Source organism: Schistocerca gregaria, chromosome 6, assembly GCF_023897955.1.
Source record: "Schistocerca gregaria isolate iqSchGreg1 chromosome 6, iqSchGreg1.2, whole genome shotgun sequence".
Taxonomy (NCBI): domain Eukaryota; kingdom Metazoa; phylum Arthropoda; class Insecta; order Orthoptera; family Acrididae; genus Schistocerca; species Schistocerca gregaria.
In genome coordinates this window covers 525,610,793-525,625,056 of record NC_064925.1, presented here as the reverse complement: position 1 = coordinate 525,625,056, position 14,264 = coordinate 525,610,793, and the positions used below count along the sequence as shown (strand labels likewise).

The 14,264-nt window shown below is 38.2% G+C and overlaps 1 protein-coding gene across 3 annotated transcripts in view; it reads right to left on the bottom strand.

The window, feature by feature from the left end:
• Positions 1-14,264, bottom strand: part of LOC126278592 (sodium-dependent neutral amino acid transporter B(0)AT3) — a 561,831-nt gene that overhangs the window by 16,446 nt on the left and 531,121 nt on the right. For all 3 annotated transcript variants that reach the window (XR_007550727.1, XM_049978804.1, XM_049978805.1), the window contains exons 5-9: positions 10,131-10,372; positions 9,910-10,048; positions 9,291-9,492; positions 8,756-8,915; positions 252-414 (exon numbers count right to left, since the gene is read on the bottom strand). Coding sequence is in view for 2 of the 3 variants with exons in the window: in XM_049978804.1 (XP_049834761.1) it covers positions 252-414; positions 8,756-8,915; positions 9,291-9,492; positions 9,910-10,048; positions 10,131-10,372 (906 nt within the window). In the remaining variant the exon portion in view is untranslated. The remainder of the gene's footprint in view (positions 1-251; positions 415-8,755; positions 8,916-9,290; positions 9,493-9,909; positions 10,049-10,130; positions 10,373-14,264) is intronic.

The window sequence follows — 14,264 nt, the reverse complement described above, 5'->3', positions numbered from 1 at the left end:
ATTTCTCCTGAATAGCTTCTGCAAAAATATGTGTTCATTAGGGTTACAATAGAATAATCATAAAAATGTAGAGATACATCACACAGAACAAATAAGAAGTGCAAACAGTATTTTTGATTACAGGTCAATAATGCAATTTGTTAAAAACACACATTATCTGGAACCCAACTTTTCACAAATCAAATTAATCTGGAAACTTGAGAAGCTGTATAAATGAGCTTTAATGATGTCAATACCAAGATGTTACTCACCAGTTCTGCATTCCATGCATGGTATTTTGGTTTATTAATTATCATGAAAATCACTGATGTCACAAGAATTACTGTCATCAATAGTGGACCAAGTAGTCTCCACGTTATCTGCCAGTAAATTCCTGGTCTGTATCCTGTCATGTCCTCAATATCCTTAGTGAACCTGCAATTGTCAAATTTTATTAATTTATGTTTCATTTAGTACCTGAAAATATGCCCAGAAATCATACATCTTATTCCTATTATTAATGCCTGAAAATAATTAATATAAACTATTGAAATACAAAATCACTGACTGTTAGACTGAAAAGACAAGAAGCCAAAAATGCAATTGCTTTCAAATCCAGACAGATTACATTTTATAATCAACAGCCTGAGTAAATTTTAATAAAAAAATCCAAAAGAGTTCCTACATGTTACAGGAACATATGCATAAAATAAATATAACTAAAATAAATATAAATCAATATAAACTAACTAAACTAACTAACTAACTAAAAGAAATCTAATTTGCTGATTTTGAGATTTTAGGGGAAACATTATTTATTTGACTGTATTGGAGAACAGAGACTGAATTAGTTCTGCATGTGAAACAGTAATACAACAGATCAATAAAATATACCTCATCCACACAACACAAAATTGGATGACCTACACACTTACAGAAATTATAAATAGCACTAGTGAGGCTTATATAAATCTATGTGAAACAGATTAATGATGACTAACAACATCATTTTCTATATATTATAATCTACTATGCAGTTTCTGTTGAGATGTGATATATTAATTGGTGAAGGTAACATCACGAATAAATTTTATTGTTTCAGGTGTCAAAAGAAAATCATAAAAAGTGTTAGATATTCATGTAGCATGTGGTTTGCTAGGTTTATTGGAACAGCAGCATGTACAATATTCTGAAGCTGGTCACTGTTGTTCTTTTGAAAATTTGTCGCAAAGAAATTGTGGATTTTTTCTTTTGACTCACTTTTTATTATATTTGCTAATCTTTAACAGTGTTGATTCCAAAGGGCCCACCGAGCAAGGTGGCACAGTGGTTAGCACACTGGACTCTCATTCAGGAGGACAATGGTTCAATCCCACGTCCGGCCATCCTGATTTAGGTGTTCTTTGATTTCCCTAAATCACTCCAGGTAAATACTGTGATGGTTCCTTTCAAAGGGCATGGCTGACTTCCTTCTCCATCCTTCCCTAATCCAATGAGACTGATGACGTCGCTGTCTGGTCTCCTCCCCAAAACAACCCAACACCTCCAAAAGGCCGAAAGTAACAAACTGAAATCCACTATCACAGCTCATTCATACTTTGAGCCAAGTGGACACTTGGCCAAAAAATGTTTCTTCACCTAAAGAGACATATCCTTTTCATTGTAGTTTGGCTGCACATACACCTGCATTTACATTAAGTCTAGTTACAGATACAGTTTCTTTGTCATCACTTGACATCCAAGACTCTCATTTTAATGATAACTCTGCTGCAGTGCCTTTCAACATTCCCTTTTAACACCAAGATTTCAAAAATTTATAGGACCACAATCAAACATTGAGAGAAAAAGCTTTTTCTGCCATTTGACATCATACAAATATGTATACAAAATATTAGAAAGGATATTATTAATGAATTAAGTAGCAAATAATTCTTGGTCAAGTGATGCACAGTAAGAGAGGACAAAAATACCATTTGTCAGATTGAAGTTGTGTAACATATTGGAATGTGAATCCTGTTCTATCCAGATGACACACCCTCACAGCTTAACTTCAGCTAGTAATTCTCTCCTACTTTCCTTCTTGGCAGCCACTCCTGATGGATACTGCAGAGAGATGGCTAGCCACATCTAGGCCATTGTTTCCAAACTGAATCTCTCACTCTGTAGCAAAGTGCACTCAGTTTTCAAACTGTGTGGATGATTTAATTTGTGTATCGAACTGGGACCTTTAGCTAAGCCTTTTCTCTTTTCAAAATGCTAGTCTACCAATTTATTAACCCCATGAGATGCAAGTAGAAGACATGTATGTATCATTATATGCAAAGTCACCCACATCCAGCAGCACTGCTTGCAGCAAGAGCACCACAGATATCACTGGCTAGTCACATGAATTTCCATATTGGGCAAATAAAAGGGCACACAGCAGTGGTTTCTTCCTAAATGGTTCTATCTGACTTGCCTCTACCCGTAGACTCAGACTGTTGTAACAGTTTACTGTGGGCATAGCGCTACAAATTATGGATTTGTGGTTTCCACCACTGCTATGTTTAATGGAACTTTGATTACTAAACACTTAATTATAGCTAAGTAGTGCCTGAACTTATTCATCTTGAACAGGAACTATCTTATATTAATTTCTATTGTGGCTTGTGTTGATACACTGCTGAGAACTACTACTGGTTAGTTTCTGGACTAACAGACAATTTTAATCTGTAGTTATAGAGGTCAACTGTGTCCAGTAAATATTGTTGGTTCTAAGTGAGGGTTATAATATGCAAGATCCATAGGGGAGCTTCAACAGAGCAGGTGAAAGGTACTGCGCAAAAGAGGAGCTGTGAGAGCAGGTCATGCTTGAATTATGCCTGGACAGCCTTGATAGTAGTGGGTATGTTCCAGGTCAAAGTCCTGGACCTACACTGCCAGAAAGATTCAAAATTGTGCACACTCAAGAACGAAGCTGTCTCTCTGCGGTTAAAAACAAAATTAGTTTTTGTGTACATTTATTTTGGTTTATTACTATGTATTCTCATTTTATAAACATCCTGATGAAAATATTTGAATTTCAATGCATAGTGACTTGAGTAAGTTCATTTCTTCGAAACGTTATTGTGGATGAAGGATTCAGGTTGTAAAAATTCACTTTAGGGTGACAGTTTTGCAAATGTCTTTAACTGGCACCAGGTGCAAATTTGAAGCTATTCTTAATTTTGTCTCAATGTGGTTGTATTTAGAACTTTTTTGTAGAATCTTTAGTAACTGAAGAGTTAATGTACATGGAACTGATCGGTTCTACCGAGAAAACCTTCATCCTCCTCATGTATGGATATTTTCCCCAGCAGTCAAAATCTAATTTTGCAAAATTTTCACCCATAAAATAAGGAAAGAGAACAGATACTTATGCAGACATAAACAAAATTATGTACTCTGTGAATTACCAGTTACTACACTGATAGTAATTCTTGGATGGAAATGGTAAATAAAAGATGAGGGAACACATCTATGGCCAATTGATATATTGTGCACAGACACACAACAAACTTTCATGAAACCTTTCTTCTTCTAGTGCAAGAATACTTTCTAATGTACACACAATAACATGGGCTCTCAAATGCACCCATTAGTGTCTGAGGCAACACTGATAGTTTGAGTGGTTGCTCAAGTTGACAGAAGTGGGAAGAGTGGAAATGTATGTGGAAACTGCATTATTCATTACACTTTTCATTTCACTCCCACTTTAGTACATTTCTCACTCTGTTCCTTCAAACACTTCTGTACCGAAGGTAGCACAGTTTCTACCATGTACAGCTATTCTAAACCTGTGTTAAGTCACCTTCCCTTCCGACCAGCTCCAAGATTCACCTTTTTCCTCTCTGAAGAAGGATAATGATGATGATGATGATGATGATGATGATGTTTGGTTTGTGGGGCACAACTGCGCAGTCATCAGTGCCCATATAAACACCCAATTTTTACAGAGTCCAATTTTTTACACAATCCAATCGAGCCACTGTCACGAGTGATGTGATAATGAAATGATGAGGATGACACTAACACCCAGTCCCCAGGCAGAGAAAAATCCCCAACCCAGCCGGGAATCGAACCCAGGACCCCCACTAACCAGAGGCAGCAACACTAGCCACTAGACCATGAGCTGTGGACTCTCTGAAGAAAGGACATAAAATCTAGAATTAGTGTTTCTGACAGGAACGTGAAGAATTTCACTATCAGAAGGTAAGTTCTAGCCAGCCATGTTGTCTCCTTGTAACTTAAGTTTCCTCAATGTAATTTTCCCATTGATATACACTGAAGCACCCAAAAAAATGGTATAGGTATGCATATTGAAATACAGAGATGTAAACAGGCAGAATACGGCACTGTGGTTGTCGATGCCTATATAAGACAACAAGTGTCTGGCACAGTCTTTAGACTGGTCACTGCTGCTACAGTGAGGTAGCGATGAAGTGGGGATTTTCCCGTATGACACATTTGAAAAGTGTACCATGAGTATCAGGAATCTGGTAAAACATCAAATCTCTGACATTGCTGTGGCCAGAAAAGGACAACTGAAGAGAATTGTTCAATGTTACAGAAGAGCAACCCTTCCACAAATTGCTGCCAGTTCCAATACTTGGCCATCAACAAGTGTCAGCATGTGAACAATTCAACAAAACATCATTGATATGGTCTTTTGGAGCCAAAGGCCCACTCGTGTAGCCTTGATGCCTGCATGACACAAAGCTTTATGCTTTGTCTGGGCCCATCAACACTGACATTAGACTGCTGATGACTAGAAACATATTGCCTGGTTGGACGAGTCTCGTTTCAAATTGTAGCAGGCAGATAGACATGTACAGGTATGGAAACAACCTCATGAATCCATGGACCCAGCATGTCAGCAAGGGTCTGTTCAAGCTGGTGGAGGCTCTGTAATGCTGTGAGGTGTGTGTAATTGGAGTGATATGGGACCCCTGATACATATAGATATGACTTTGACATGTGACACATACGTAAGCATCCTGTCTGGTCCCCTGCATCCATTCATGTCCATTGTGCATTCCGATGGACTTGGGCAATTCCAGCAGGACAATGCGACACCCCACATGTCCAGAATTGCTACGAAGTGTCTCCAGGAACACATTTCTGAGTTTAAACACTTCCTCCGGCTACCAAACTCCCCAGACATGAACATTATTGAGCATATGTAGGATGCCTTGCAATGTGCTGTTCAGAAGAGATCTCCACCCTCTAGTAATTTTATAGATTTATAGGCAGCCCTGCTGGATTGATGGTGTCAGTTTCCTTCAGCACTATTTCAGGCATTAGTTAAGTCCATGCCATGTCATATTAAGGCACTTCTTCGTGCTCTTGGGGGCCCTACATGATGTTAGGCAGGTATACCAATTTCTTTGGCTCTTCAGTGTAGTATGTTATTGTATAGTTAGTTGATTATTTGTTCCTTCTATGAAAGCCATTTGTAACTTACCACAACATTCAGTAACTTTTATCTTACTCTGCTATAAAATAGTGAACAGACCAAAAAGAATGTGCTGATACCAGTGTTTCAACTTTGTTGTAATTTTGTAATGTATTTAAGAAGTACTACACCTCATTTGTTATCCAAATAATCCTTAAGAAGCCCAAACAACAACAAAATACTAAAGAGCCTTAGACAGACAGATGTTCAACTGCACTAATGTTGCTTGCATTACAGATAATCCTTAAAGCAGTGAACTGAATTCTTACTTACAATTTTAAATTTAATGAAAATTTGAGTATAGGCCTACTATACACAGAATTGTATAAATCTGAAAGTACTTCATGACTGAAAAGCACAATTGGCTACTACATAACATTCTCCTTCTTAAGGTAAATAAATTGAACAAATATGGTACAGTTCATTGATTAGATACAGATACAGAGTGTGTTTAAAAAAGGTGCTCTGACCGTCTAGACAGGAGATTAGTATCTGTAGGTGCAAACATTTAAATTAATGAGAATAAATGAATTGTTATCTCTACAATGTCTTCTGTGATCTATGAACTACGAAGTATCCAGTGTGAACAAGAACAATCAAGAATGTTACAAACTCAAATCCTGTTCTTCAAAGAACCTGTCAGTTAAATACTGTAACATAAAAAAGTGTGTGTGAAAGGTCTTTTACATAGTCACTGCCTAAAAAGTGAAAAACCCAAAGGGGGAGAAGGAAACAGTTGGTATTTCACAGGTTCAAAGGGTATATGACATGACTTGACTGATTACAAAATAAAGTTAAATTTACAAATAACTTGGTTGTATGAGCTCATTTATCAGTACGATGTTGCATCCCCTCTGGCTTAGAGGCATGAACTGATTCTGTTGGGAAGAGTGTCATAAACACCATTGTTCCCCTCCTGAGGTAAGCTGGTTCAGAACTGTTGTAACTGGGCCTTGGTATCTTGGATACTGGCAGTGTGGCAAAGTTGATGTCAGAGCTACTCCCATACATTCTGTCAGGGGCAGATCTGAGAATCTTGCTGGCCATGGGAGTATCTCAACATAGAGACTTATGTGAAGGAGCGTTGTACTGTTGAAAAATGACATCATGATACTCTCACATGAGAGGCGACACATGAGGACACAGGATGTTCGTGATGTACCGTTGTGCCATCAGAGTTCCCTTACTCACTCCCAGCCATGATCTGAGGTGATAGCCAATGGCACCCCACACTGACACCAGCAGTAAGACCACTGTGCTTCTCCAAAACATAGGGAGTCCCTGCAGGTCACCACCTTACTTTTTCGATGATCTTATCTGGGGCAGTGCAGAACCATGATTGGAAATGGAAATGAGCATTTGGCATCATTGGCCAGAAGGCCCCTTACGGGGCCGGTCGGGCCACCTTGGTGCAGGTCTTATTACATTTGAAGCCACATTGGGTGATCTGTGTGCCGGATGGGGATGAAACTATGAAGACAACACAACACCCAGTCCCTGAGTGGAGAACGACTCAGCCAGGAATCGAACCCAGGCCCGTAGGACGGCAATCCATCACACTGACCACTCAGTTATCAGGCAGACAGAACCATGATTCATTGTTGAACACAATGCAATGGCATTCATCTCCAATCCACACTTCCTGTTCATGGCACCACTTCAAATGTATCTGTCTGTGTCGTGGTGTTAACAGCAGTCTACAAGAGTGACAGTAATTCCCCAGTCCGGTGGCTCATAGCCTCTGACCAGTGGTGCAGGATGACATAGAATGTTGCATGGGGCCTCTTACTTGTTCTCGGGTGGCAGGCACAGATATGAAGGGATTACACTGTGCTTGGGGCACAATATGGCATTCATTACTTGTACGGTCAGATGTAGTTGAACAGGATCTTGACGATGAGTATGCCTGTCCCCATATTCCCACCCAGTCTAAAATTGGACTACAGTCACATCCAAATGTCCTTGACACAATCTGAGCTTCTGCTCCATCTCTAATGACTCTGATGTTGATGGGACGTTAAACCCAATTTTCCTTCCTTCCTTGCATCTCCCTGTCTGTCACAATAATCACTCAACATGAGACATTGTTTTTGCCCCTCATATTTGCTACCTGGCCCGGTAACAACACAAAACACAAAACACAAATAGCACTCATGCACTCTGTTGGTCATTCTAGAAGTGACAGACCACTGCAACTCAAATCATTTACAAAGCTGCCGATGATGTGTACATGTACAAAGTTAGACTGACATTCAACTATGTTTCCTGGGTGTATCCTTTTGTTTGTCAGGCTGTGTATCTCATGGCTATTTCTTTAAAAAATAACTATTTTTTCTCTTTTTTTAGAGGACCATTTGACAATTACTGCTATATAAATACCTCTTCTTGATGTTTTTCATTCATTATACAGTAGTTCTGGCATCTACCCACCTTTTTTTTAGTTATACAACAGACTTTCCTTATCAGTTGAAATATAGCAAAGGGCTTTTTTGGTGTCACCTAACATACACCTGCCTGACTTCTTGTTACATTCACTTCACTTTCATTTTCATTTCCATTGCAGCCATAATTATGTCTTCCATTTCAGTCTCATCCACAATCCATTTGTTTGTTTTCATGTCTTTCCTGGCAATACTCAATAGAAATTTCTCCATTTATGACTGATCAATGCCAATTTTTTAAATGGTTTGCACAATATAAGCTTCACTGGCATATTTCACTATCACCCTGGTGGGGATTAGAGGATACTTAGCAAGCTAGATCACCCCAAGGAATCCCAAAACATCATACTTATTTCACCAGTGATGATTTATGTATACAGAAACGTCTGCAATTTCAAACAAATTTAGTGTGACTAACACATGTTAAAGTACCGTTTAGCATGTTTGCTCAAGTGTGCAGAATGTCCTGGTAGCAAAATGACAAAGATGAAAAAAATGAAAAAATGGAGAAGGTACAAACACATGTAAATACAGAAGGAAAATAATGGAAAAATAATGAAATTGGTAGATGGCTACTCACCTTATAGTGGAGATGTCAAGTCACAGATAGGCATCAAAAAGACTACTAAATACATAAGCATTTGGCCAGAAGGCCTTCTCCCATAATAGACGACATACACATACACACATTTACACAAACACAGTTCACACACACATGACAATGTCTCTGGCTGCCACGGCCAGACCAAGGAAGGAAAAGATTACACAATACATTATTAAAGAATATCCGGAAGACACATTTTTTTTGTTTCAGGTAACAAAAAGAAGCTTTTAAGATTTCTGAATGCAGAGAAACACTTACTTTTCATGTCCATAAACATACATAACTGCAACAGTTTCAAGTAAAGCAACAAGTACAAGTCCAATAGTGCCTCCAAATGAGTCAAACAGCTTGAGCCAGTACTCTCCAGCACCAGAGCAAAAGAGGAGACCCACAAAGAAGCACACAATACAGACAGCAGCTGAAAAGAATCAAGATACAGGTGTTACATGGATTCTTACTAAGAAATTTAAAATTTACAAAACTTAATAACCTTGATCAAAAATAAGCAACTCACTGCTTACCTCAGTAATATCATCACTTCTTTCTGAAATCTTATTAACTCTTTATTGAACATTTTAAAATCCATTTCAAATAAATATACTGCTCATACTTACCTCTCAAATCCATGCTGGAAAAACATTTTATTATTAAAAACAAAAGACATCCTAGTAGCTACAAAGTGTACTTGGTTCTTAGTTTCCATTATGGAATGCTTCCAGAACCAAGCCTTAAATAAACGTCCAAAATATGGACAATTCACCTACTTTATGTGGAACAAAGTTATTTCACAAACCTGTTATGTACTGTTTTCGCACCCTCTTCAGTATTTCAATGTCAAAAATTGTGCAAAGCATTCCCTCAAGAATGCCAATCTGCGAACCAAGGCCCAAGGCCAGCAGCATCATGAAGAAAATTAGAGACCAGAAAGGTGAGAATGGCAGCTCAACAATAGCCTTTGTGAAGACTATGAAGGCGAGACCTGTACCCTCTGCAGCCTGTACAAAGATTTACGTCCTTAGCAAGGCTCATACTGGACTTGTTTGTTGTATTTTAAGGCTCTTCACATACAAATGATTTTTTTAATTATGTACTTTCAGTACATTGCCAGAGTTAAGTTTTAATCAACTTAGCAATGTCATAAGAAGAAAAATGCCATTTAGGTAAAAACAGATTGTTGAATGCAGTTATAGGCCAACTGCATACAAAATGTTTTCTCAATTGATATTTTCTTAAACAAAATGAAGAATCTATAGGTGATATGCTGAATGGTTTTGCTCCACTGTCTATTAGTAGCCAGTAAAGAAATCAATATTAATAAAAGTATCATAGTAATTATAAAAAATTGAATCAAATATCATTCTTGCTTATATATGCAGACAATAAAATGTAAATAATTCAAATTTTATATTTACCTCATCTAGCTGCTTTTCCAAGCTGCAGTCCTCTAACTGCAATGCTTTTATAGTGTCATTAGTTCCAAAGTTGTTCATGAAGTCTTCATAATCATCTTTTGATACATTGAAACCAATATGCAATAGTTTTTCTGTGTTCCTGCAGGTGGAATTTATTATACAGTTAAAATTACATACACGGAAATACTGTACACAAAAATAGTGTATCGACATGAACTTACCCATCAATACATTTATGTACAATAGTCATGGCTTTGAAACCAAGAATTGAGAAGATGACCACACTGGCATAAATAGCAGTACATGCATTTGCAATAGAAACAAGAATAACATCACGAACACAGTTATTTTTTGGTGGATTGTAACTGCCAAAAGCTATGAGCGATCCAAAAGCCAACCCAAAGGAATAAAATACTTGTGTAGCTGCATCAAGCCACACAGTTGGATCAAGAAGCTTTTCAACCTGAAAATAAATGAATAATAATTAGGGATCCATATGTTGGTTTGATAAATAGAAACAGAGTATTAGTTTACCATAAAAAAAACAAGTAAAATGACATTGAATCTATAAATTCAGTTACATTTTTCCACACTAAATTTTTCAGCAGAGACCTTCATAGTGATTGCAGCTGTTCTGACACTGTTGTTGTTGTGGTTTTCAGTCCTGAGACTGGTTTAATGCAGCTCTCCATGCTACTCTATCCTGTGCAAGCTTCTTCATCTCCCAGTACCTACTGCAGCCTACATCCTTCTGAATCTGCTTAGTGTATTCATCTCTTGGTATCCCTCTACGATTTTTACCCTCCAAGCTGCCCTCCAATACTAAATTGGTGATCCCTCGATGTCTCAGAACATGTCCTACCAACCGATCCCTTCTTCTAGTCAAGTTGTGCCACAAACTCCTCTTCTCCCCAATTCTATTCAATAACTCCTCATTAGTTATGTGACCTACCCATCTAATCTTCAGCATTCTTCTGTAGCACCACATTTCAAAAGCTTCCATTCTCTTCTTGTCTAAACTATTTATCGTTCACGTTTCACTTACATACATGGCTACACTCCATACAAATACTTTCAGAAACGACTTCCTGATATTTAAATCTACACTCGATGTTAACAAATTTCTCTTCTTCAGAAACACTTTCCTTGCCATTGCCATTCTACTTTTTATATCCTCTCTACTTTGACCATCATCAGTTATTTTGCTCCCCAAATAGCAAAACTCCTTTACTACTTTAAGTGTCTCGTTTCCTAATCTAATTCCCTCGGCGTCACCCGACTTAATTCGACTACATTCCATTATCCTTGTTTTGCTTTTGTTGATGTTCATCTTATACCCTCCTTTCAAGACACTGTCCATTCCGTTCAGCTGCTCTTCCAAGTCTTTTGCTGTCTCTGACAATGTCATCGGCGAACCTTAAAGTTTTTATTTCTTCTTCATGGATTTTAATACCTACTCCAAACTTTTCTTTTGCTTCCTTTATTGCTTGCTCAATATACAGATTGAATAGCATCGGGGATAGGCTACAACCCTGTCTCACTCCCTTCCCAACCACTGCTTCCCTCTCATACCCCTCAACTCTTATAATTGCCATGTGGTTTCTGTACAAATTGTAAATAGCTTATGGCTCCCTCTATTTTACCCCTGCCACCTTCAGAATTTGAAAGAGAATATTCCATTCAACATTGTCAAAAGCTTTCTCTAAGTCTACAAATGCTAGAAATGTAGGTTTGCCTTTCCTTAATCTTTCCTCTAAGATAAGTCGTAGGATCAGTATTTCCTCACGTGTTCCAATATTTCTACGGAATTCAAATTGATCTTCCCCGAGGTCGGCTTCTATCAATTTTTCCATTCACCTATAAAGAATTCGCAGTAGTATTTTGCAGCTGTGACTTATTAAACTGATAGTTCAGTAATTTTCACATGTGTCAACACCTGCTTTCTTTGGGATTGTAATTATTATACTCTTCTTGAAGTCTGAGGGTATTTCGCCTGTCTCATACATCTTGCTCGCCATATTGTTGACTTTTGTCATGGCTGACTGTCCCAAGGCTATCAGTAGTTCTAATGGAATGTTGTCTACTCTCCAGGGGCCTTTTTTCGACTCAGGTCTCCCAGTGCTCTGTCAAACTCTTCATGCAGTATCATATCTCCCATTTCATCTTCATCTACATCCTCTTCCACTGCCACAATATTGTCCTCAAGTACATCGCCCTTGTATAGACTCTCTATACACTCCTTCCACCCTTCTCCTTTCCCTTCTTTGCTTAGAACTGGGTTTCCATCATAGCTCTTGATATTCAAGCAAGTGGTTCTCCTTTCTCCAAAGGTCTCTTTTTTATTTTCCTGTAGGCAGTATCTGTCTTACCCCTGGTGAGATAAGCCTCTACATCCTTACATTTGTCCTCTAGCGATCCCTGCTTAGCCATTTTGCACTTCCTGTCGATATCTGACACTAGCCCTCTGAAAAAGTGGACCAGCACCTTCTCTGAAATTAAGTATCACAGAAGATTGCTGGTTTTTAAATAATCTGTGCTTATTATTCAGGGTTTATTCAGTCCAAGTGAGCTCAATTCTCCAGATGTTGTCTTTAAATGCTGCTTTATTTGAAAAGCTGGGCCAAATCTGAACTACTCCAGCACTCTGTACCTGTCCGGCTCATTGTACTGACTCTTGAGGTCTTCTTTGCAATAACTTAAGCCCAGTTAATTAATGTTTTTACAAGATCTCTTTTTCTGATGCCATTAGCATTAGTCCAAGTAAAACATGATTCTGAATGTTATCAATTTTGACACTCCATATTTCCATCTGATCATTACAACACACTTGTAGTTTGTAATCACGGACAGAACTGTACATTTAGTTGTCTGAATAACCACACTGCTGTGTTATGCTGCTTAAAATGTTTTAAACTATACCTGTACCTACCTCTATCACAGAAATAAGAAATCTAAAATTCAAGTCCTTTCTGACTAAACATTTTCCTTTCATAGTCCTTCTCTTGAGCAAGAAAACAAAAGAGAAATTCAGAGTAAGTATTAAAATCCGTGGAGAAGAAATAAAGACTTTGAGGTTCACCGATGACATTGTAATTCTGCGGGGACAGCAAAGGACTTAGAAGAGCAGTTGAACGGAATGGACAGTGTCTTGAAAGGAGGGTATAAGATGAACATCAACAAAAGCAAAATGAGGATAATGGAATGTAGTCGAATTAAATGCTGTGGGAATTAGATTAGGAAATGAGACGATTAAAGAAGTAAACGGGTTTTGCTATATGGGGAACAAAATAACTGATGATGGTCCAAGCAGAGAGGATATAAAATGTAGACTGGTGATGGCAAGGAAAGCATTTCTGAAGAAGAGAAATTTGTTAACATCGAATATAGATTTAAGTGTCCAGAAGTCATTTCTGAAAATATTTGTATGGAGCGTAGCCATGTATGGAAGTGGAACGTGGATGATAAATAGTTTAGTCAATAAGAGAATAGAAGCTTTTGAAATGTGGTGCTACCGAAGAATGCTAAAGATTAGATGGGTAGATCACATAACTAATGAAGAGATATTGAATAGAATTGGGAAGAAGAGGAGTTCGTGGCACAACTTGACTAGAAGAAGGGACTGGATGGTAGGACATGTTCCGAGGCATCAGGGGATCACCAATTTGGTATTGGAGGGTAAAAATCATAGAGGGAGACCAAGGCATGAATACACTAAGCAGATTCAGAAGGATGTAGGTTGCAGTAAGTACTGGTAGATGAAGAAGTTTGCACAGGATAGAGTAGCATGGAGAGCTGCATCAAACCAGTCTCGGGACCGAAGACCACAACAACAACATGTTCCAAAAAAATGGCACACAAAAATGTAACTTTTCAGGTGGTTCTATTGATCACAGATATAAAGGGTCAAGTATTTTCAGTAGCCTTGGCCTAGTAACCATCTGTATACCTATCGGAAGAATAGGCATACTCTAGCTGTTCTACGGTACTGGGTAAAATTTAAACATTACACACCTCTCTAGCCCAAGCAAACTGAGCAAATCAGTTGGTTCTTCCCTGTTAAATGTGGTATAGGGTGGGCCTTAGATGGCTTATAAAAGCACCAATTGTTTATAAGGGCTTCCTGAGGAAACCTCGAAAAACCACTATGTTTGGTTACCGATACTAACTGTGGAGATGCCACTCTATCATTTCTGCTCATGGCAAATTGTCAAAATTTTTACTATACGTTCTTCAGATGGCATTCTCAGGGAACCTAGAAACTTTTTTTATGTCATTATTTGTTGCTAAGATCCAGAGATTTGAATTTACCGTACCTACACACATAAAATACGTGTGTAATATCCAGTCTGAGGTGC